Source organism: Mobula hypostoma, chromosome 9 (genome assembly GCF_963921235.1).
Source record: "Mobula hypostoma chromosome 9, sMobHyp1.1, whole genome shotgun sequence".
Lineage (NCBI taxonomy): Eukaryota > Metazoa > Chordata > Chondrichthyes > Myliobatiformes > Myliobatidae > Mobula > Mobula hypostoma.
In genome coordinates this window covers 87181183-87207382 of record NC_086105.1, presented here as the reverse complement: position 1 = coordinate 87207382, position 26200 = coordinate 87181183, and the positions used below count along the sequence as shown (strand labels likewise).

Here is a 26200-nt window from a genome sequence, read left to right as displayed (position 1 = left end):
TCCTGTTTCATACGGAACACGTATTTCTGTAAGTTCAGTCTGCAGAGTTTGTTTAAAAAAAATCCTGCCAATAAGTATTTCCTGAGCACATCTGCAAATTTGATGATAGGTTAGTAACTTTGTCAGCAAGTTCCCCACATCTTTGGTCAAATTCTCATTTTGCTCTGGTGTAGCTTTCATCATAAAGTAATTAAAAGTTGATTCAGCTGAACTTCTTTTAAAATCTGTTGGATCATATTATGCCAATTCAGGTAGTGTTTGATCAGGCAACTGCAGATGAAAAAGAGAAGTGGGTTTCTATGTTCTTGTTTTTCTTTCATACAGTTCTACTCTGGGTATCGATCTCCACATATTCCATATAGGTTACTGCATTTGGTGTGGACGCATGCACGGCATTTAGCAGGGTACGAACAGCAGGATGCACATGAATTTCTGATCGCTGCACTAGATGTCCTACATAGGCACTGCAAAGGTACGTACATATTAAATAGGGCAAAGCCAAACTTTCATTCATAGTCATAGTCATAGTCATACTTTATTGATCCCGGGGGAAATTGGCAGCATTTTTCCCATAGCTGCAAGTTCTGTCATCGACTGCAGAGGCCATTGGCAGCATTGTGCAGCACTATGAACTGGTACTAGGCCAAGCTGGGATATTTAGAGTTGATGGTGTACAGCCTTATCAAACCAAAACCAACATTATGATACTCAGTTGTAAGTGTAGCCTGAATTTAGATTTAGATATATGATAAATCTGTCTTGGATATCTGCAAGAAAATTATGAAGTGTCTAGCTAAGAAGAGGTTGAATTTTTGATTTAATCCTGTGCTACAGTTTTGGTCTCATTATTACAGGGAAGCCAGACGGAGCTTCTGGTGCCATAACTGTGATGGCACTGCATTGCTGATGGTTCCATATTCCTATTTTGCCTGCTGTATGCTCCCTCTTCCTTAGAATAGGGGTGGGAAACAACTATTTTTCTCACTTAAAATTGCTCTAATTTTTTCTTTGAAAATTTTTCTTTAATGTTTAATGTTGCTGATTTGTTTTATAATGAATGTATTAACAGATTTCATGCAGAAAAAAATATTTATCCAGTTCTCTGGACTGTGTTATCACAAATCTCTAAATTTAAAGTGTAGCAATAACCCTATTCAGCCTATAAGCCTATATGTGTCAATACCCTTTTCCTATATTGAAATAGCATCAACTGAGAAACAGCACTGAGGTTACTTTTGGCTATTTAAAAATGGGAAATGCACCAACTATCTTTTTTTTTTGTTCCAGCAAGGCAGGAGAAATGATATACAGGCTGCCACTAATGTTTCAGATATTTGGGTAATGGAAATTTGTCCTTGCAGAATTCGTAAATCACCACCCAAAAATTTGAGATATGGAATAAAGTTTGGTTTTACAGAATCTGTGGAATAAAAAGTTAAACACAGCACAGGAGCAGGCTCTTTGGCCCATCATGCTATGCTGAGCTAACTAACTAAAAACGCCAAACTTGGTGGCAAAAATAGGAAAACAGATTATTATCTGAATGGTGGCCGATTAGGAAAAGGGGAGGTGCAACGAGACCTGGGTGTCATTATACACCAGTCATTGAAAGTGGGCATGCAGGTACAGCAGGCGGTGAAAAAGGCGAATGGTATGCTGGCATTTATAGCGAGAGGATTCGAGTACAGGAGCAGGGAGGTACTACTGCAGTTGTACAAGGCCTTGGTGAGACCACACCTGGAGTATTGTGTGCAGTTTTGGTCCCCTAATCTGAGGAAAGACATCCTTGCCATAGAGGGAGTACAAAGAAGGTTCACCAGATTGATTCCTGGGATGGCAGGACTTTCATATGAAGAAAGACTGGATGAACTGGGCTTGTACTCGTTGGAATTTAGAAGATTGAGGGGGGATCTGATTGAAACGTATAAAATCCTAAAGGGATTGGACAGGCTAGATGCAGGAAGATTGTTCCTGATGTTGGGGGAAGTCCAGAACGAGGGGCCACAGTTTGAGGATAGAGGGGAAGCCTTTTAGGACAGAGATTAGGAAAAACTTCTTCACACAGAGAGTGGTGAATCTGTGGAATTCTCTGCCACAGGAAACAGTTGAGGCCAGTTCATTGGCTATATTTAAGAGGGAGTTAGATATGGCCCTTGTGGCTACGGGGGTCAGGGAGTATGGAGGGAAGGCTGGGGCGCGGTTCTGAGTTGGATAATCAGCCATGATCATAATAAATGGCGGTGCAGGCTCGAAGGGCCGAATGGCCTACTCCTGCACCTATTTTCTATGTTTCTATGTTTCTTTGTTTCTAAACTACACATTCAGTTGTCTAAGAGCCATTTGAATGCCTGTGTCCTATCAGCCCGCTTCACAAACCCTGGCAGCAGATTCCAGGCACCCACCAATCTGTTTATTTAAAAAAACAAATTTGTCATGCATATCTCCTTTGAACTTACCCCCTCTCACCTTAAATGCATGCTTTCTGATATTAGACATTTCAACCCTTGGGAAAAGATACTGCCTGTCAACACTATGGATGTCTCTCATAACCTTATAAAGCTTTTCTCAGTCTCTGCCACTCCAGAGAAAGCAACCCAAGTTTGTCCAACTTGTTGTTAAAGCACTCCAGTCGATCTTCAGCATCCTCGCCAAAGCTTCCACATCCATTCTATAATGGAGCAACCAGAATTGAATGCAGTACTCCAGTTGCAGCCTAACTAGAGTTTTATAAAGTTGCTATATAAATTCCCAACTGTTGAACTTAATTCTTGACTAATAAAGGCAAGCATGCCATATGCTTTCTTTACCATCCTATCAACCTGTATAGCCACTTTCAGGGAGCTATGGCAGGATCCCAAGATCCCTCTGCACATCAACACAGCTGAAATAGTTTTGCCATTATCAGTATCCTGTCCCTTTATATTTGATCTGCCAAAGTGCAGCTTTTCACATTTGCCTGGGTTAAACTCCACCTGCCGTTTCTCCACCTGATCTATATCCTGCTGTGGCAGTCTTCTATACCATCCACAACACAAAGCTGTATCGTCTGCAGAATTACTGACCTACCCATCTACATTTTTATCCAGGTCATTTTATATAATATCACAAGAGCAGAGGTCCCAGTATGGATTCCTGCAGAACAGCAGTAGTTACAGGCCACCCACCAGAATAAGTCCCAGCAACCACTATTCTTTCTTTAGACAAGGCATTTTTGAGTCCAAATGGCCACCTCACTGTGGATCCTATGCCTCTTAATCTTCTGAATGAGCCTCCCATGAGAAGCCTTGCCAATTGCCTTGCTAAAATTCATGCAGGTAACTTCCACAGCTCCACCTTCAACAATCACCTTCATCACCTCTCGAAAAACTCAAGCCATAACCTTCCCTGCACAAAGCCATGTCCCTAATTAGACCAGGTTTTTCCAACAGCTCATAAATTCTATCTAAGAATCTTCTCCAGTAACCCCTCGCCCACTGATGTGAGATTTACTAGTCTATAGTTTCCAGGATTTTCCCTTTTTCAGTTTGTAAATAATGAAACATTAGCTACTTGCCAGTCCTTGAGCCAATCCTGGGGCAGAGGGAGGACACAAAGATATTGGGCAAGGCCAAAGAATCTCATCTCTGGCCTCTCTCAATAATCTTGTATATATTCCATCTGGCCTTGGGGATTTATCCAGCCTAATGTTCTTTAAGAAACTCAGAACTGCCATCTTTATCCCCAAATGTACATTTTGCTCCACATTGATCTCCCTATCCTCCACATCCTTCTCCTTGGTAAATACTGACGCAGAGTACTCATTTACGATCTCTTCCACATTGTCCACTTCCTTTATCTTTGAGTGGTCCTAAGTTATCTTGCTTTTGATGTAAAGAATGCCTTGGATCCTATTTAATCCTACTTGCCGAACCTGGCTTTCCTAATTCCTTAATTTCTTTCCTGGCTTTTATGTAATCCTCGCTCTTTGATTCTTTTCTTCCTACACTTAGTGGCCACTTTATTAGGTACAATTGTACACCTACTTGTTAGTGTAAGTATCTAATCAGCCAATCATGTGGCACCAACTCAAAGCATAAAAGCATGCAGACATGGTCAACTGGTTCAATTGTTGTCCAGACCAAACATCAGAATGGGGGAAAAAATGTGATCTAAGTGACTTTGACCATGGAATAATTGTTGGTGCCTTAGGGGGTGGTTTGAATATCTCAAATTGCTGATTGTTAGGGATTATCACACACAACAGTATCGTGTTTACAGAGAATGGTGCAAAAACAAAAAAAACATCCATTGAGCAGCAGTTTGTTGGGCAAAAATGCCTTGTTAATGAGAGAGGTCAGAGGAGATTGTCCAGACTGGTTCAAGCTGACAGAATGGTGACAATAACTCAAATAATCACACATTACAATAATGGTGTGCATAAGAGCATTTCTGAACACGCAGCATGTCGAATCTTGAAGTGGATGGGTTACTGCATCAGAAAACCACAGGCAGGAGGTACCTAATAAAGTGGTCATCGAGTGTATGTTTCATTTTTCTTAACGAAATTCATCACCTCTTTTGACATCCAAGGTTCCTGTACCTTGCTATCCTTGCCTGTCTTTAACCACCATCCACATGACACATGGCCCAAAAAGTTGATCCCAATTAATTGTCCCTGGTTTCTTCCTGATACATTGGTAATTTGCACTGGTTTAATTTAATACTCATCCACAAAGTCCATACTTATCTATAGCTATCTTAAAACTTGAGGAGTTATGTTCACTGTTCTTTAACTGTTTTCCTATTGGTCAGTAGGTCACCTAGCCAGGCTCATTACTCAACACCAGGTCCCGTCTACCTTCTGCATATTTTTCACCTTGTCTGCAAGATATAGAAGCTGATATCTCTCAGGCTCTTCCTCTTGTTGGGCAATCAATGTATTGATTTTTTTTAAATCCCTCCTGGATGTTCGTAACGTATTTTACCCCATACAGCCCCCTTTTTTCCCGCCTGTTTTTTCTTGATGATGAGGCTACACGTTATGAAAAATTACAATGCAGACCATTTTCCAGAAGTGTAACCCCTGTGTGGTCCATCATCCCACTAGAGGTTTTTCTGTGACTTGCTGTCAACCTTGTTCGATTCTGTAGCAGCCGTAGCATTGGTGATGGGAATCTTTGCAAATATACACATCTTACATATACTAATTCTTTCCAGTTATTTTTGATAAATTCCTCTTCCTCTTGATATACTGTCTTTATTTGAGAAGGCTCAAAACCATGAGCTGGGTCTCCTACTTCAAGACAGTGGCAGGATCATTCATATCTTTTGAATCCTCAAGGACAGAAAGAGACCCTTGGCCAAGTGCATCTATTTTGATCATCAGACATCCAACTACAATAATACTATTTTTCCTCCTACATCTCTCTCTCTCCACCCCCCCCCCCCCATTGCCCTGTTGCCCTAGTAACTTTCAGTAAACAATTAACTTATCATTTAGCATGTGGGAGAAAACTGGGGGGAGGGGGCCAAGGAGAAACCAATTTGGTCAAGGACAAACTCCTCACAGACTGTACTCAAGGCCATGAGTGAACGTGGGTCTTTGAAGCTGTGAAACAGCAATAGTAAACACTACCTTTCAAAAAAAAAACTGCTTGAGGAACTTGGTGCATCAAGCAGGATCTGCAGAGGGACCTCAACAGTAGATGTTTGAGATCCTTCATCTGAGGGGGAAAAAAACTGTTTATTTCCTTCCAGGGATGTTGCCTGACCTACTAAGTTCCTCCAGTAGTTTGTTTTTTGCTCCAATTCCAGCATCTACAGTCTTTTCATGACATCTAATCAGGGTACTGCTATGCCACTCTTTAGTTATCTCAGGTGTATCTGCATTCCTCACTGGCTGTGTTCCTGAAACTGTTCAGGAGGCTGTAACGGGACTTACCAGTCAGTTGGCTGATTCAGTGTGTCAAAGCTATAATTGCTTCTCCAGGGGATGAAATCCTATTACTTTGGGAGAGATATTAGTTCCTATAATTTGGGGCAAGGTGAAAATTTTGCTTCTGGGATATGAGCAGTTTTCGATACATTAGGAGATTTCTCTCTTTAATGCAAAACTGTACAAACAGCTTGTCTATAATTAACCTTATCAGTTTCTATTTATTCCAGAACAGCTGTGTTTTGTTAACCTCATTTTTCCTAAATTTCTGCTGTTTTAAAGGCCAACACAGATTAATGACTTCCGTACAACACTACATGTATCTTGATGGATTTGTCCTTGGCAGTCAAAGTGATGGTCACTCTTGTCCAAGGATTATTCCAGACTGCCGCCACTGTTCTGTTGCAGATTTGGTTACTGATACACTAAGAAGGTCTTTCAAAAATCATACTTCTAGAGAAGGTTCCAGATGTTTTTTTTAAACCACAGGTGTTGACTGATGTGTTTCTCCAAATCCTCTTCTGTTCATTCTTCCTGCCAGGAATAAATGTTTGTAGGCTGAGTAAAAACAACTGCGGGCACTCTTCTTCATCAGCTTGCTTGTCCAGCTTTCTCTTGGGGCCACTTTGGTTGCAAAAATGTGACCTATAAAGCAATAATGCTAGTTTCATTGCACAATGCCACAATACTATCCTGTGAAATTACTGTCTAAATGCCAGACTTGTAATTTCTAGCCTCTTGCTGAAATAAATAGCATTTTGAAAAATTTTTATCTATAGATTTATTGTTAGTTTGCTTGCATCTAAATCTGCATTTAATGTTGCTTTACAACTGTGCAAGACCAGACAGAAATGTTAGTAAATGCTCTTTGAAATTATTAATGATCAATATCACCAGATTTTTTTGTTGATTTTTGACTGTTTTAAGTCTCCAAGTTTTCTCAATAGATTTATTTCATTTTACTGCAGGTGATGATAATGGGAAGAAAGCCAGCAATCCAAACCACTGTAACTGTATTATTGACCAAATCTTCACTGGGGGGCTGCAGTCTGATGTCACCTGCCAAGTCTGCCAGTAAGAGAATAGCTTTTTTTGTTGTAGATTATAATTAAAGCCACGTTAAGCCACCTGTGGGAGAAGGGGGTATGTGTCTGGTGGTATTCACTTCAGTTATAACGGGAGAAAGTGAGCAAAATTGCATTTCTATCCTTGACTTAAAAACAAAAGTTCTAGGTTTTACTATCATTCTTTAGTGTTTTCTCATAACATCCCAGTTCTCCATTATTTTTTGTTTGCCTTATCATTTTTATTGTCTATAAAATTTGATAAAGTTACATCTGGCAAACCATTTTGAGTTTTGCTGTTCCAAGATACTTCACTGTACATAGCCAAAACATGGTTTGATAACTTCCAGTTAAGTTCGGATGAAGATGGTGCCAAGCTGCTATGTCCATAAAAGTCATAGCTCAGACTTTTAGGTTCATAGGGATGATTATGGGGACAGGTTAGTTTTGATACAAAGATGAAGGGAGTTAGGAGTAAGGGGCAGTAAGTGAAAAGTCAGGACGGGAGCTGGAGTCCTGGTTGGAGCACACCCAATAGAAGGCCACTGATTCTTGTGGATGGATGTTGGATAGGCAGGTACTGAAACTGTTCCCCGTGGTCAGTGAGAGGCCAATGGATCCCTTGGATGAGGGCTTGAGATACACCCCCGCCCCCCCCCCCCACCGAGTTGGAGATCCATGCAAGCCCAGAGTTCAAAGCCCTATGATCGGCAAGTCCTGGGATCCATACCCAAGTTTGAAGACAGCGAAGTCGAAGCCCCTGGGTCAGCATGTCCAAAAATTGGGGCCCGATGTTTGCAAGTCTGGGCCAGAATGACCTCTCAAGTCAGTGAGTAGCAGGGTCAGAGGCCTATGCGAGTCCAGAGTTCAAGGCCTGAGGTGAGTCCTCAGCTCGGCAAGTCCTGGGGTTGATATCAGAGGTTGAAGTCCGAAATTGGGGAGTCCAGAAGTTGAGGTTCAACAATAGAGACCTCTCAGCGTATCTGGAAGATGGAGGCCCAGAGACTGGAGGTTGGATGTCCAGTCCTGGAGTTGGAGGGGTGTGTGTATGTGATGGGAGGGAGAAAAGGGGCTTGTTTTGTTGCTATTGTTTCTGCTTGTGTTGTTTTGTTGAACATTGCGGCAGTACAGAGTGTGTGATGACACATGAGAGCTGCCCTCAGCTCGTCCTTGATTTGTGGTGGTTGTTAACACAAATGATGCATTTTCTGTATGTTTTGATGTACATAAATGAATTTTTATCTTCAGGATAGACTAATTTAAATCATCCAATAATTCATTTTTAGCATACTGATGAAGCAGGAACTTAGTGCTATTTATGCTGCCTAGTACACATGATTTGATGAAGAGAATTTCTACAAAAATAAAGCCTATGATGTTGAAATGGTTAATTGGTGGCAGATATGAGGTAGTTCTAAGCCTGTCTTCTGTGTATACTTGGCCACCTGATGTGATTTGATGAACTCAACTCTTAGTTGTGGTCGTCTGCAAAATTTTCAATGGTTGATCACAGCAATAACACAAAACAATTAAGTTGAGTACTAATGTATAAATCTACAAATAAAGGGCCAATTTAATAACCCTTAAAGATGCAGCAAGAGGAACTTGAAAAAAAGCTTTCCACTTTTTAGTGAAATGCTGTGCCAGAGCAGGCCTGATTTTCATTATATCTACAGTAAGTACAGTTAACATTCTAGATGCCATTAAAATTCAGTTATGGGTGCACAGTTTTATTATTTATTTATTTTGAGGATAAACAGCCAAAAGCCAGGTCAAATTCTACCTTGTAACTTCTGTGTGGCAGAAAATTAATTTGGAGTTGTGTGAAAGGACTAGTTCTGTCTATCCTATGTACCATGTCACCATGTCATAATTTCTCTTTACTTCAGTGGTGTCTCCACTACGATAGATCCATTCTGGGATATTAGCTTAGACCTGCCTGGGTCTTCCACACCATTCTGGCCCTTAAGTCCAGGCTCTGATGGGAATGTTGTGAATGGAGAAAGCCATATGTCCTCCGGTACCACCACACTCACAGATTGTCTACGAAGGTACCTTCTGTTATCTGCTCTCATTGCATGTTCAGCATTGCATCCTTGTTATTTATGTATCAGCATGGTTTATAAGAACTACTTGCTGCAGACTTGTGCCTTGTCAGTGGCTAAGTATGAGTTTAGTTATGTAAATTTGGTATGATGGCCTATTGATTATGGTGCGTGAAGAGCATCACAAAAATGAGTTCAAATATCACCATGGTAAGTTGTGAAAATGAACTTAGTAGATGTTTAAAACTTGTGAGCAGACTAGAAAAAAATACCATTCAACTTGATTTCAGATCAACAGCCATGTCTCAATTTCCTCTGTATAGGGAACTTCCACTCTTAATGGATATGATCTACATTATTCTGATGCCAATTATTGATTAACTTGAAGTTCAAGGCACAATTATCAGTGAACAGTAAATTGTGCTGATAGTAAAGAACACATTTTTAAAACATAATCTTTTGTTTTATTAATTCTACCCCCAGGTTTACAAGACCTGAACATCTCGGAAGCAGTGCCAAAATCAAATGCAGTGGTTGCCATAGTTACCAAGAATCAACAAAACAGCTTACCATGAAGAAACTTCCCATAGTGGCCTGTTTTCATCTCAAAGTAAGTTGCAGCTTTGAAGAGCTTTTGAGAATTTAAGTATATAAGGCATTGATTCACAGCAATTAGCTATCAGGATTGATTGGCAAAAACAAATTAAAATAAGGCAGTGGTGAGCGGAGCGGCCATTGTTAGAGTGGATAGTGTTAGATTGGGGATTTTGAGTTTTTAGCTCTTCGGCTTCAGCGAGAAAAAAATGAAAAGCTGTAGATATTTTTCCAGTTTATTTATTATTTCCTCCTTTAGTTAGAATAGTGGGAATGCTCCTCTTGCAGGATTTGGGAAGGCATGGTCCCTGACGACTTCACCTGCAAGAAGAGCATCCAGCTGCAGCTTCTAACTCCATGTTAAGGAGTTGGAACTGGAACTGGATGAACTTCAGATCATCTGGGAGGCTGAGGGGGTGATAGACAGGACATAGAGAGAGGTAAATACACCGAGGTGCAGCACACTGGAGGCTGGGTGACAGTCAGGAAAAGGTAAGGTACAGAGTACCCCTGTAGTCAACCCCATCAGCCAAAGGAATACCATTTTTGATATTGTCAGGGGGGTGACCTAGCAGAGGAGAGTCACAGTGGTCAGCTCTCTTTCACTGCATCTGGCTGTGTGGCTCCGAATGGAAGGGGGAGGGGAAGAGACAACCCGTGGTGATGGTGGATCCATTAGTTAGGGGAACAGAAAGGAGGTTCTGTGGGCGAGAACAAGATTCCTGGATGGTATGTTGCCTCCCAGGTGCCAGACTCTGGGACATCTCAGATTGAGTCCTCAGCATTCTTAAGTGGAAGGGTGAGCAGCCAGAGGTCATGGTCCATGTAGGTACCAATGACAGGTAGGAAGAGAGACGAGGTTCTGCAAAGTGAGTTCAGAGAGTTAGACACTATGTTAAAGGACAAGACCTCCAGGGTTGTGATCTTAGGATTTCTACCAGTGCCAAGTGCTAGAAATGCCAGAACTAGGAATATAATGCACTTTAACATGTGGTTAAGGAGTTGGAGGGAGGGCATCAGATATTTGGGTCATTTTGCTCTCTTCTAGAGAAGGTGGAACCTGTATAGAAGAGATGATTTGCACCTGAACTTGGAGGTCTAATGACCTAGTGGAAAGGTTTTCTACTGCTGCATAGTGGGGGAAGGATTAAAGCTAGATTTGCAGGGGAATGGGAACCAGAGTGCTAGAACAGATAGTGGAGAGGTTGTGCAGGCGTGTTGTTAAGACCTCAGGAAAAAGTCAAGAATCAAAAGATTGAACATGGTGTGACTAATGTTCTGAGCTGCGTAAATTTCAACGCAAGAAGTATTGTAGGAAAGGTTTTATCCATGCCTTGAGCTTAACACCTGGAATTGTGATATAGAAATTACTGAGACGGTTGTAGAAGGGTCAGGACTGGCAGCTCAATATTCAGGGGTTCTGTCGTTTAAGACATGACAGACAGGAAGGAATTTAAAGGACAAGGGGTAGGTTTACTAGTCATGGAAAATGTCACTGCAGTGCTCAGTCAGGACAGACTGGAGAATTTGTATAGTGAGGTGGAACTGAGGAGTAAGAAAAGTATGACCACATTAATGTGCTGTATTATAGACCACCCAACAGACTGTTGCAAGAAATGGTCTGTATAGTAGCTGATTTTTAACTTGCCACAAATTGACTGGGATCCCATACTGTAAAAGGACTAGATAAGATAGAGTGTGTCGAATGTGTTCAGGAAAGTTTCCTTACTCTGTACATTGAAGTCCCAATGAGAGACTGTGCAATACTTGTTGTGCTACGAGGGAATGAGACAGGGCAGGTGTCAGAAGTTTGTGAAGGAGAACGCTTTGCATCCAGTGACCACAATGCCATTTGTTTCAAAGTAAATATGGAAAAAGATAGATCTGGTCACAGGTTAAGATTCTAAATTGGAGAGAGGCCAATTTTGATATCAAAAAGGCTCTGGCAAATGTGGATTGGGACAAACTGTTTTCTAGTAAAGGTGTTCTTCGTAAGTAGGAGGCCTTCAAAAGTGAAATTTTGAGAGTAAAAAGCTCGTATGTGCCTGTCAGAATAAAAGGTAAAGTAACAGGTTTAGGGAGCCTTGGTTTTCAAGAGCTATTGAGGCACTGGTTAAGAGAAAAGAGGAGGTGCACAGCAGGTATAGGCAGGTAGGAACAAATAAGGTACTTGTGTAGTATAAGAAATGCAAGAAAGAAATCAGGAGGGGTCAAAGGATGTATGAGGTTGCTCCAGCAGACAAGATGAAGGAAAATCCTAAAGGATTCTACAGATATATTGAGAGCAAAATTATTGCAAAGAATAAAATTCATTTCTGGAAGATCAGAATGGTAATCTATGCATGGAGCCAAAAGAGATGGGGAGATCTTCAAAAGGAATTTTTAAATCTATATTTACCTAAAAGATGGACAAAGTCTGTAGATGTGGGGCAAAGCAGCAGCGAGGTCAGGACCATATACAGGTTACAGAGGAGGTGGTTTTGCTGTCTTGAGGCATGTCAGGGTGGATAATCCCCAGGGCTGATGAGGTTTTCCCTCGGACCCTGTGGGAGGCAAGGGCCCTAGCAGACATATGCAAATCATCCTTTGAGACAAGTGAGGTACTGGGGCTGGAGGGTAGCTAATATTGTTCCACTATTTAAGAAGACTCTAAAAATAAACAGGAAATTATAGGCCAGTTAGCCTGGTGGATGGTAGTAGGCATTTAAAATGGTTCAGTATGGACTTTATGGGCCAGAGGACTTGTTTCTGTGCTGTGTTTTTCTGTGACTCTTGTCCGTAGACATTGAGCTTCAGTACTAGCAGAGGAAGCAAAATAGCAATCATTCATGTTTGTATGCTTTGAGACAAATTTATTTTGTATTCTGAGGTCTTCCCTTAAGTTTTTTGTATGGACCACAAGATATGGGAGTAAAATTAGGCCTTTCAGCCCATTGAGTTTGTTCCACTAGTGTAGTAGGTGCAGCAAACAAAGATTGCTTCTGAGATCTGTCTGTGTTGAAAATGAACTCAAATGAAATGGTAAAATCCTGTTAATTTAAGGCTGTCAGCTCCTACAGAAGCAAGCAGCTGAAAATGAACATAATGTATATTGGAATATGCAGAGCCAGCAGCAGTTTTTGCTTTTTGAGTGTCTTTTCAAACATTTTACATAGATACTCTGGTACTACAATATTACAAAGTGAAGCAGTCCAGTGATTGCTCAAGATTGTAGTAACTTTTCTCTTAATCTGCATTTGCCAAGTGTGAAGTGCACTGTAATTGGTTTGGATCTGAACTTGGAATTTTTGCTATACATTGCAGATGCCAGCCCAGTGTTCTAATGATGTTACTGTTGAGACTGCATGACCTGCTGAGTCTTTACTTTTCAAATTTCTGTTTCAATAATACATTTGCCACCATTAGAATCAGTACTTTCAAACATTTTAATTAAAGTAACACTGAGATGAAGATAATATACTAGGGGATACTCAGTTTTGATTTTCTGACTAATGAATACAAGTTTTCTCTTGTTCCACTCCTGTAGCGGTTTGAACACTCGGCCAAGTTACGGCGAAAGATCACTACATATGTCTCTTTTCCACTGGAGCTAGACATGACTCCGTTCATGGCTTCTAGGTAATAGTACTTCTCAAATCTTCATATTAGGGCATTGCAAAGCTTAACAGGTGAAGAAGCAAAATAACTGTACACTTCTGTGTTCTTTTGACTTGCAAAGCACTTTACAGTAAATGGAAATTTATTGCTATGTACAGCAATGTTCTGCAAAATCTGCTAAAGTATATGGTGAATGTTGGGCAGAAAACACTGTTGCTGTCTGGGATGGAATACTGTTGGATCTTCTACATGATATGATAGAGCCTTGCTTTATAGTTTCATCCAAGAGATAGCACCTGAAAGAAAATGGCACACTGACAGTAAAGTGCCATTCTTAAGAGGCACAAAATGCAGAGTTTCAACCAGAAATTTTGACACCTCCTTTCCTCCCACAGAAATGTATTCAATAATACATTTGCCACCATTGGCTTGACCTGTTGAATTCTTCCCGCAGATTGTTTCTTTGATGTACTATTCTTCCATGGGGAAAATGCTGTGCCAGTAAATTTATTGGAGTAGTACAGATTAAAAGATGTTGGGAAAGCCTATAGGTGAAGGTTTGGAGTAAAGTAGTATTTGGATTGTGTGTAAACATACAGATTGGAAAATGTTGCTGAGTGGCTCGCTGAGCTGGCTTGTTAGCTTGCAGACGTTTCGTTACCCAGCTACTACAACTTCAGTGCAACTTCAAATGAAATGTTGGTGATCTACATTGTTCATCTTTTGTGTGTCCTGTGATTAGAGTGAGTGAGTGTGTGTCTGTGTGTGTGTGTGTGTGTGTGTGTATATATGTGCCATTTCTATTGGTTACCAGATTAGTTCGTTAAAATCCGATTAGGTGATAATTGTTGTCTGGGCTGCTATTGGTAACCAATAGAAATGGCACAGAGACACGCACGCACGCACACACACACACCCCCATGAAAGACGAACAATGTAGATCACCAACATTTCATTCGAAGTTGCACTGATGTTGTAGTAGCTGGGTAATGAAACGTCTGCAAGCTAACAAGCCAGCTCAGCGAGCCACTCAACAACATTTCCCAATCTGTATGCTTACACACAATCCAAATACTACTTTACTCCAAACCTTCACCTATAGACTTTCCCAACATCTTTTAGTCTGTACTACTTCAATAAATTTACTGGCACAGCATTTTCCCCATGGAAGAATAGTACGTTAAAGAAACAATCTACGGGAAGAATTCAACAGGTCAAGCCAATGGTGGCAAATGTATTATTGAATACAAGCCAGCTGGGCAAGTCACTCAACAACAGCATCCTCAAGCTAAGCTACAAATCTTTTCCAACATCTTAAATATTGGGAAATGGACAAAAATGTATTTTGTAAAAGGAACAATAGTGCAGACTAATATCTAAGTGGTGAGAAAATTCAAACATCAGAGGTGCAAAATGACTTGGGAGTCCTTGTGCAAGCCTCCCAGAAAGTTAGTTCACAGGTTGAGTTCGCAGTAAAGAAGGGAAATGCAATATTGGCATTTATTTCAGGGGGAATAAATTTTAACAACAGGGAGATAATGCTGAGCCTTTATAAGACACTAGTCAGGCTGCAACTGGAGTATTGTAAACAGTTTTGTGCCCCTTATCTCAGAAAGGATGTGTTGACATTGGAGAGAGTCCAATGGAGGTCCACAAGGATTATTCCAAGAATGAAGGGGTTAACATATGAGGAGTGTTTGGCAGATTTAGGCCTGTACTCACTGGAATTTCGAAGAATGCGTGGGGATCTCAATGAAACCTAGCGAATGTTGAAAGGACTAGATAAGGTGGATGTGGAGAGGATGTTTCCTCTGGTGGGGGTATCCAGAACTAGAGGACACTGCCTCAAAATTGAGGGGCGACCATTTAGAACAAAGGTAAGGAGGATTTTTTTTTATTTTTAGCCAAAGGGTGGTGTATCTGTGGAATGCTGTGCCACAGACTGGGGCAGAGGCCAAGTCCATGAGTACATTCAAAGCAGAAGTTGATAGTTTCCTGATTGGTCAGGGCATCAAAGAATATGGTGAGAGGGCAGGTGTATGGGGTTGAGTGGGGGAGTGTACTTGATGGGCTGAATGACCTAATTCTGTTCCTATGTCTTATGGCCTTATACAAATTAGCAGTAGGAATAAATAACCTGGCTCTTGAAGCCTGGTCCCTCCATTAGTAAGATCATGGCTGATGTGATTACAATACCAAGTACTCAGTACCACCAACCTGCTGTAACCTATCTATCTCATCTGAATTGAGTATTTAATATCATTATATTAAAAATAATTTAAGACCCTTTGAGGAAGAGTTAAGACACTCAGGTGGTGGCTGTGGGTAGGGAGAAATTTCACCTCATCTTAGTTTTAAAGTGACAAGCTATTATTTTTAAAGTGACCATTCTAGATTATTCAACAGAGCAGTCCTGTCAAAGCTCTTCTCAAGAATCTCAAGTTTCATCTCATTTTCTAAATTCTAGCAGCTCCATCTCTAGCTTGTCTAACCTTTCCCCATGAGATAATCTTCCCCTTCCACGTATTAGTCTTGTAAACAATCTCTGAACTGCCTCCAACATGTTAACATCCTTAAGGGGGCCAGATCTATGTAGTACTCTAGATGAAATTCCACTAATACCTATATGATTGAAGCATAATCTCCTATTTTTGTATTCCGTCTCCCGAGCACTATGAGGGGTGATTGATAAGTTTGTGGCCTAAGGTAGAAGAAGTCAATTTTAGAAAACTTAGCAGATTTATTTTTCCTACATTTACACACTTAGTCCAGCGGTCGTGGCGTATACGGATCCCTTCTATGTAGAAGTCAGCGTCTTGGACCTCCAGAAGTGGTCCACAGCAGGGGTGATTGATAAGTTCGTGGCCTAAGGTAGAAGGAGATGAGTTATCAACTTCAAACTTTTTGCATTTTCACTCAGAGTTGAACTGCACGTAACAAGAGCTGTATAACTCATCTCCTTCTACCTTAGGCCACGAACTTATCAATCACTCCTGCTGTGGATCACTTCTACAAAGAAGGGATCCCTATGGTCCACAACTGCTGGACTAAGTGTGTGCATGTAGGAGGGGACTATGTTGAAAAATAAACGTGCTAGGTTCTCTAAAATTGACTCCTTCTACCTTAGGCCACAAACTTATCAATCACCCCTCGTAAACAACAGGAATTCTGCAGATGCTGGAAATTCAAGCAACACACATAAAAGTTGCTGGTGAATGCAGCAACTTTTATGTGTGTTGCTTGAATCACCCCTCGTATATCATTCTGTTCAGTAACTAATTACTTGTAGTTCTGCATATACACATTTTGCAAATTATTAACTAAATTACTCAGATCCCTCTGTTCAAAGCTTCATATATCTTGACATTCTAATTTTTCCTGCTAAAATGGATAATTTTACATTAACCCACATTATACTCCATTTTCCAATCTTTACCCATTCATTTGTCGTTCCCATATCTGGATAACGCTTCCCCATTTTCTGTTCACAGTTTGTTCATGATTCATCAGCAAATTTCACAAACATACCCTTAGTACCATTATTCCAGTCCTTTGTATAAATTACAAAACATTGAGGCATGTCCCACCATCCATCCTTGTGCTCTACCACGTGCCTTCACAATTTAGTCAATAACTAATCCCATCTCATTTCACAATATTAGATCTAGAATAATCTGTGATCTGGTTGTATCCCAGAATGTACTGTTCTGAAAACTCAAGCCAAAAATGTTATGAACTTCTCATCTGGGCTATGTTTGCACATTTGGCATTTCCAGTCTGGATGGTCCCCCTTGATTATTATATATATGCCCAGTTTATTTCTTCCTTTATGCTCCCTCTTTCCGTGTGGTTACTAATGGAGCCTGCACACCAGTTCCAAGATGACTAATTGCCTTTTGTTATTTCTCAACCCCAACCAAATATTTCTACATATAACCATATAACAATTACAGCATGGAAACAGGCCATCTCGGCCCTTCTAGTCATTGCCGAACTCTTACTCTCACCTAGTCTCACCGACCTGCACTCAGCTCATAACCCTCTATTCCTTTCCTGTCCATATAGCTATCCAATTTAACTTTAAACGACAACATCGAACCTGCCTCAACCACTTCTGCTGGAAGCTCGTTCCACATAGCTACCACTGTCTGAGTAAAGAAGTTCCCCCTCATGTTACCCCTAAACTTTTGCCCTTTAACTCTCAACTCATGTCCTCTTGTTTGAATCTCCCCCATTCTCAATGGAGAAAGCCTATCCACGTCAACTCTATCAATCCCCCTCATAATTTTAAACACCTCTATCAAGTCCCCCCTCAACCTTCTGCGCTCCAAAGAATAAAGACCTAACTTGTTCAACCTTTCTTTGTAACTTAGGAGATGAAACCCAGGCAACATTTTAGTAAATCTCCTCTGTACTCTCTCAATTTTATTGACATCTTTCCTATAATTCGGTGACCAGAACTGTACACAATACTCCAAATTTGGCCTCACCAATGCCTTGTACAATTTCAACATTACATCCCAACTCCTAAACTCAATGCTTTGATTAATAAAGGCCAGCATACCAAAAGCTTTCTTCACCACCCTATCCACATGAGATTCCACCTTCAGGGAACTATGCACCATTATTCCTAGATCCCTCTGTTCTATGGCATTCTTCAATGCCCTACCATTTACCATGTATTGTCCTATTTTGATTAGTCCTACTGAAATGTAGCACTTCACATTTATCAGCATTAAACTCCATCTGCCATCTTTCAGTCCACTCTTCTAATTGGCCTAAATCTCTCTGCAAGCTTTGAAAACCTACTTCATTATCCACAACACTACCTATCTTAGTATCATCTGCATACTTACTAATCCAATTTACCACCCCATCATCTAGATCATTAATATATATGACAAACAACATTGGACCCAGTACAGATCCCTGAGGCACACCGCTACACACCGTCCTCCAATCTGACACACAGTTATCCACCACTACTCTCTGGGGTCTCCCATCTAGCCACTGCTGAATCCATTTTACTACTTTGACATTAATGCCTAACGATTGAACCTTCCTAACTAACCTTCTGTGTAGAACCTTGTCAAAGGCCTTACTGAAGTCCATATAGACAACGTCCACCGCTTTACCTTCGTCAACTTTCCTAGTAACCTCATCAAAAAATTCAATAAGATTTGTTCAACATGACCTTCCATGCACAAATCCATGTTGACTGTTCCTAATCCAGATAATTATATATACCATCTCTAAGGATAATTTCCATAAATTTACCCACCACTGATGTCAAACTCACAGGCCGATAATTGCTACGTTTACTCTTAGAACCCTTTTTAAACAATGGAACCACATGAGCAATACGCCAATCCTCCGGCACCATCCCCGTTTCTAATGACATTTGAAATATTTCTGTCAGAGCCCCTGCTATTTCCACACTAACTTCCCTCAAGGTCCTAGGGAATATCTTGTCCGGATCTTGGTTTTCTGAACTTGGATCATGTTCCTTTATTGTGCTAAAACAGGGAGCCACTTCTCCACCTTTCCCCTAAGCTCCCTGTCTTTCTAAGTATTTAGAACCAAATTTATATGTTTGTAATGGGTGAAAAATAGATATATTAGCTTTAATATTCACAAATACAATGAAATATAGTGGAATGTATCATTTGCATCAACGACCAGCTGGGGTATTCAAGTGTTAGCAACTTTCAGCACCAAAATAGCATGCCCAGCCCTTACCAACTCTAACACTTGCATCTTTGTAATGTGGGAAGGAACATACAAAATCCTTACAGCGGCAGGAATTGAACCCTGATTGCTAGCGCTGTAAAGTGTTGCAGTTAGAGGCAAAAACAGTAGAAGCTCTTGGATAATCACACGAGTGTCCAAATGTTAGATGGATAGTGACATTGTGTGGGCACATGGTATTAGATTAGTTTGGTGTTTAATTAGTTCAACACAACATTATGGGTTGAAAGGCCTGTTCCTATACCATGCTGTTCCATGTTCTAAAATAGTTGATCCAGGTTTCTATTGCACTTCCAGAAATGCTAAAATACCTAGCAGATAGACAGGGTGATGAAAACGGTATATGGGATGCTTGCCTTCATCAGGCATGGCACTCGGTACAAGAGTTGAGATGCCATGGTACAAAACCACGCTTGGAGTATTGAGTGCAGTTCTGGACACCATGCTATTAGGAAGGATGTGATTAAGCTGAAGGATATACAGAGACAATTACCTAGGATGATCCCTAGACTGGAGGGATTTAATTATAAGGAGGGAGGGCTCTGTTTCTGAAGCAAGGGAGGTTGAGGAGTAACCGCAAAAGGTTTATAAAATAGAGCAACACTGTCTTTGTCTTGGGGTGGGGGTGGGGTGGGGGGAGTGCTAAAGCCAGAGGGCATAAGCTAAGAGGAAAGATTTAAAGATAATCTGAAGGGCAAGGTTTTCACAGGACAAGCTGAGTTTTTGGAACAAGCAACCAGAGGGAGGTGCAATGATTGGCACATGGATAAAAAGGTTTAAAGGATTATGAGCTAAATGCTGGATAGTGAGGTTCGCTTGGATAGGTGAATTGGCCAGCATGGACAGATTGGGCTGAAGGGCCTACTTCCATTCTGTATAATTCACTGAAATCTATGAAAGTGATATTTGTTTTAATTTGTTCAATTCCTTTGCTTTCAAATGTGTGTATCTAAGAATAGTTTGTGCAGTTCATTCCTTATTTTTGTAATCCACAGCCTTTCCTGCTGGTTTATTCTTGGACATACTTCCATCTCTTTCATTTCACTGAGTGATATTTTTGTCTCTAGCTTCATCTGTGCTCTGTCATGTGCTATGCCTTATAAACTGATCCCTTGCTTCCACTCGATACATGAAATTCCTCTTTGCTTCTCTCATTATGTATATTGCTACCACACTGAATTCAACACAGTTCAAATGTAGACCTTCCCAGCCTTCACTTTCCCCAATACTGGTGTCAGTGCCCCACGAACTGGAACATTCTTCCCACACCAGCCACACATTCATTTCCCTGATCTCATTTATCCTTTGCCAGTTTGCATGTGCTGGGTAACAACATGGAGGTTATCGTCTGTGGGTTTCTGCTTAATTTGATCCATTTCCTCACACTGATTACATAAAACCTTTGTCTTGTCTGTCTTGCTAGTACCTGCATTAATCATGAATGCTGAATTTTTCCTGTCTGGAATCAGTAAATGTCCTGAATGCTGGCAGTAGGCAGGCAACACTGCCCTCTGATCTATTGCTCTTTGTTACAGAGAAGTGTCAACCACCCCTGTGCACACTTGCTATGCTTTTGCCTATACCAAAACATTGTTATCCCACCCCATTTAAATGGTTTCCCTTACCATGGTATCATGGTCAGTGAATTCATTTGCACTCTAGTCACCATTCTCGTCCAAACAAGCTGAAAGAACCTGAAACCTATGGGCCAATTGCAATGACTAAGGTTCCTGCACAACTTCCACCTTGCTTGCCTCACCACAGTCACTTTCCCTTGTCCTTAGCTATGGATTAAATCAACAAGCATGTTTGTAGGGAGTTAACCACCTCCTGGTACTAATATCCAGGCAATTTCCTCCTCCATGATGTATTGCAGCTTCTGTATCTCCACCAGCTCTGACTGAGCCAAAGCCCATTGAGTGGCAAATGTAAAGAAGTATGATGGGTGGAGGAAGTGGAAGGAAAAATTACAAAACTGAGATGATCTTAGATTGGTTGCACCTTTTGGATCTTCTGTCCAGAAGTGCTTGCTCATAGGAATGAATGGTGTCAGGAAATGGAACATTTTCCAAACTTTGCCATGTGTCTTTGTCAAACTTTTCTCATAAATCTCATGCATTTCTGGATTTGGACTCTGCAGTAACAAAGGAATGGAAATGTACATCCAAGTTGGAATGGTGTTGACTGGGAAGATGACAGAAGTTCTGAGTAAATATCAAGCTGCTGGAGGAAATCAGGAGGGAAATGGACAGTCAGTGTTTGGGTTGGGACACTTCAAGGTTGAAAGGTAGAGGGGTGATAACCAGTGTAAAGAGGTGGTGCAAAAGCTGGTAGGCCATTGGTGGATCCAGACATGTGAGGGGGGAAGATTAGAAATGGAGGTAGTCTGAGAGGTGATAAGTAAAGGAAACAAATTACTGCAGATGATGATGGAATCTGATAAGAAACAAACATAGAACATAAGGGAGGTGGTGTGGCAAATGGCAAAAGGGAAAACATAAGTCTTACATTTCCTGTATCATTCCTATGTTGCAAAGGTTAGAAATGCTGCCTGTCAGGTTCCTTCACTGCTGGCTGAACCAATGTGAGCTGTTGGAACTTTGGTTGTCCACAAGAAATTAGGATGAGAAATACTAAGTTTTCTTTGGATTGTTTTGGTCTACAGCATGTGAAGAAAGTGCAGTTTGTCAGCAATAATTCCAATTGGTCAATGCACACAAAATGCTGGAGGAACTCAGCAGGCCAGGCAGCATCTATGGAAAAGAGTAAACAGCCGACATTTTGGGCTGAAACCCTTCATCAGGACAGATTTGTCTTCAAGCTGATTATAGTCCTCCTAGTGCACTGCCAGGAGTTATAATTGATGTCCAAAAATATTGTTTCTCCATTAAGGACATGATCTATCCTTGCAAAGAGTTACACTACAAGTTTGCATCATAGTGTTCACATGAGTGCATAATTGGGCACATTAGGTATTGAAATGTATTTTATCTGTACCCTTTTTCTTTTTTTCTAGTAAAGAGAGCAGGATGAATGGACAATACCAGCAGCCTGTGGATAGTCTAAGCAATGACAATAAGTAAGTTGATGTAGCTTTAAGTTTGCATTTGCAAACATTGTTCTCTCTATAGTATGTTGCTTGCACGGTCTGCTTTATGTACATAATGGAAGTCAATCACATGGCAATGGTTTTAAATTTGTCTGCATTTTTGAATGCAGATTAGGGATCATTGGATCCTTAAGAACTCCCAATCTATTGTTAGCCTGATGATGGAATCCTTCTGAAAATCTGGCTACTGCTTTGATTTATAATGCTGAAATAGGAATGATGTTATTGTAGTTATTTGGAACTCACTCTGAGAGATGGGGGTGGGAAATGGGTTTTCTGCAGAGTCTCTAATTCAATGTTTGACCATATTGTAGTCAAATATTGTTGTTTTTAGTGTTTTTAAATTGCTTGTTTTTAAGGACTTTTTTATTTTTTTTATTATATAATCACCTTTTGATAACCTGAGTTGGCTCTACTTGAGACAGAATGTAACTGTTTCAGTCTCTGACACTTGATGGTCACAGTTTTCTAGTTATTTGATAACTGATTTATAAGTCGCAGTTTAAAAATTCACTGTCCATTATAAATGTAATACAAACCAAATCCTTCAATTCCCTTTTGTATACAAACATTTGAAAAGTAATCATGTGTAGCTGTGGAGCCAGGGCCAGTTCTCAGAATTTGATTTGGAGGTACCATTGATGTACAAGGCTTGCTGAGTACGTTGCGATAATCTATGTAGTTGTGGGAAGGAGAGCCCTGTTCTTAGTGAGTGCACTTGTTCATTCCAGAGTCCTATGTGAACAGCACAGGCTGAGAGAGATGCAACTTGTGTGTATGTGTGGGCATGACATCATAACTGGCAAGCAACCCAATCACAAGTGAGTCTTTTCATTATCTGAATGTGTTCAATTTAAAAAAAATAGTGTCTCACTCGTCAGTGTGTTGTGGGGTTCCTTTAAAAGGAACATGTCACTCCAACAGCCATTAAAATGTGATACATTTCTCAATAACTGCAGGCGAGTGTGTGTTTCATGAGAATCTGAGGTAGAATGCCATTCAAGGTGCTGGGGACAGACCTATAAAAGCAAAGAATAGAATGAGAAGACAATTGGATGCTAGTCCAACTAAATCTGTTATAAATCTACCCAACTTGAAGGAATTGACTAATCATAATTATCTTTTTACAAAAAATCCTTTAGATTTCAAAATGTCATTTAATATTTGCACTCCATGGAAGAATCTAATTGTATAGTTCGATATTGGTCTTCTTCCTTGATCTTTAATTATAATCTTGACCAGATATCTAGTTTATAATTGAAGCACAGACTGAAATAGTTTGTTCTATTTTATTATCTATGGTTATTCATTTACATTTGGTTTATTTTTTGTGGTCTCTTTAAAATAATCTCCTTGCGTATTTCTCATTCCATTTGTTTTGAGTCTCTAAATTCTACACCTTTCAAATGCCAAGGGGAAATAGTTTAATAATAGTCTTAAAGTATAGAAAGGAGCAGACTTTATTCCTGAGTCTTGCTCCGGGATGCCAGAGATACAGTAGTATTATGGCACTCTCATCCACACCACCTTCAACTCCCTGTAGTAACTCCCTCTTCATCTTCCTTGGAAGGAAAAAGCTCAAGCTATATTTTCTATCTCTGATGTACAATTTCCTCTGAACTCTTTATTTGTATAGTGTCATTTGATCCCAAACCAGCTCCCTTCCATGAAATTTGGAGGGTTTTTTTCTCCACTGGATGGTGTGAATTACAAATGTAACCATGCTGGATGCTACTGAATATTATACTAAAGCCCGCTAGTGCTTTGTTCGTTGTCCAGCAATAATTTATTAGATTAGTTTCCAGCAATTGTTCGACTAGATTGATATGAACCTTAATTCTTAAAGGTTCTGATTGTCTTCCCTATATTTTTTTTAAAAAGTCCTTGTTGCTCTCTCTTCAACCCCACTAATATTGATGTTGCTTTGCAGATGAGAATGCTGAAAATTATACAAAACATTGCAGCATGACCATATCAGCTGCTTAACTATGTTTAAATCATTTCGAATTGGCACCCCAACTACTTGCTGATAACCACTGGCTTCTGCCAAAATTATTTGATTTTTTTTCACCCACTCTAATCTTCTGTTCAATGTGTACATGCTTTGTATAAATTTGCAATGTATTCCAGCCAGATTTCTTCACTGGATGTGGCTTTTTCATAAAATTTTACATAATTTTCAAAAGTAATCTTCCAGCATATAACTTGTACTGTGTAAGCAGCAGGATCTAGCAGATTCCTGCATGCTGCTAGGCAGACCCTCCCCCATTAGTGTTTTCTGTAGTTGGGCCTGCTTCCAACTGAAGGAGAAAATATGACATTAATTATAAAATCATATTGAACAGTTACTACTTAAGCTTACTTTACCCTTATAACGTTTTGAAAATCTCGATGTGCATTCTAGATAATGTTTAAGCAATATCTAAAGCAAGAGGAAAAAGTTATCAGGATGTTTCCAAGCTGCATATCTAAATGTTCAATGAAAACTAGTTCCTTCCCATAAAATGCCACAATGGGGAAACTATTTATACCATCACGAGTTCCTGCCCTTTTGTGCATCTGTGGTGACTCAGTCCTTTGAGACAATCCTAACACTTGAGTTCCTAACAGAATTGATCACACTATCATCTATTTTCATTCATTTCTTTGATATTGCTGCTGCGAAGGAATGTGTAATCTTGGAAAGCTGTAAAAATAACTCAGTGTGAATACTGTGAAAGTAGCAGGAATAAATGAGCAGGTTAGGAAACTCCAAAACTCCACCCTGAAGAATATTTGACAAATCAGTGTGAATATAGATCCTCCACAAGCTGTACCTTGTGTACATCTCTTGATCTGAGTAATGTTGTCCTTTTTGTGCAGGTATTCGCTGTTTGCAGTAGTCAATCATCAGGGAACACTGGAAAGTGGGCACTATACCAGCTTCATTCGACAACACAAGGACCAGTGGTTTAAATGTGATGATGCAATTATCACCAAGGCTAGCATAAAAGATGTGCTAGACAGTGAAGGGTGCGTACCAGTGGCTAGTACAAAGTTTGGAAAAGACTAGCCGATTTCTGATTCCCAGTAACTAATTATCAATGTTGATCTGCAGTTTTTGCCTTTGATTATCTATGTGAGCACCCTGTGCACATTCACTGTTTCTGCAAAATGAGTTATTCAACTATCCACACATCTGTCCTCCAAGTTGTTTCTCCAGATTCCAGAGGTTTTGGCGCTTTTGAATTAATTAAGATTTGGTTTGTATGTTTCTTTAATGATGTGGAATGCATGAATAATTTATCTTTATTCTATGTGAGATTGGTAGATATTTCTGCACTGCCTCTAATAAGTAGATATATTTACTTAAGAAACAGAAATTATAATATTCTAGTCATGATCCTGACAGTTCCTTGTGCAAATTCGTGGCTGTCTGTTATGCTCTTTTAAACCTGATCCATTGTGGAAAAGTATCCACTAGACTTGATCCTTGGCTTGTGCGATACACCACAGACTAAAGTCATTGAGTCAACGTTTTTGTTCATTGTTTCCCTTGGCTTGCCTTGCATTTGTTCACAAACTTTTATTTTGCTACACAAATTTCCAACTTAACCCAATCTTCCTTTTGATCTCTGGCCACTTTGGACATTGCCACCTTTCAAACTTTCACCAGAGTGTCCTTGTATGCAAATCTTTGAAAAATTAACATGAAGGTTCAGCAAGCAGTTTAGAGGGAAATTGATATAAAAACAAGAAATTCGGTCTAATTATGTAAGGCCCAATTAAGAGTACACTTGGAATAATTGTGTTCATCCATTCTTCCTACTCGAGCACAGGTAGATGAAAAATGGTAAAGGTTAACTAGATGGATTCTAGCAGTGAATGGTTTATCATTGATTAAGTTGACTGGGGCTATACTTGTATTTAACAGAATGAAGTCATTTAATTGAATTGTACAAAATTCTTTTGGGGTTTGACAGCGTAAATTCAATGGTGTTTCTCTTAAATGCCTCAGGTTACTGTCTCAAAATAAGGGGACAGCATTTTGCAATTTGAGATTTCTGTACGTAGCAGGCAGTGAATTTTTGTAATTCTCTGTCCAAGAATAGAGAGTCTTTTCCAAGGCTACGAAGGCTCAGTTCATGAA

At 40.1% G+C, this 26200-nt stretch overlaps 1 protein-coding gene across 5 annotated transcripts in view; it reads left to right on the top strand.

Moving 5' to 3' along the window:
• usp22 (ubiquitin specific peptidase 22) overlaps positions 1–26200 on the top strand; it is a 221793-nt gene that overhangs the window by 191129 nt on the left and 4464 nt on the right. For 4 of the 5 annotated variants that reach the window (XM_063058609.1, XM_063058612.1, XM_063058614.1 and 1 more), the window contains 8 exons: positions 325–472; positions 6883–6988; positions 8868–9029; positions 9507–9633; positions 13144–13235; positions 21979–22041; positions 22803–22892; positions 24934–25083. In XM_063058609.1, coding sequence (XP_062914679.1) covers positions 325–472; positions 6883–6988; positions 8868–9029; positions 9507–9633; positions 13144–13235; positions 21979–22041; positions 22803–22892; positions 24934–25083 — 938 coding nt within the window. The remainder of the gene's footprint in view (positions 1–324; positions 473–6882; positions 6989–8867; positions 9030–9506; positions 9634–13143; positions 13236–21978; positions 22042–22802; positions 22893–24933; positions 25084–26200) is intronic. The other variant, XM_063058610.1, reaches the window with a different exon arrangement.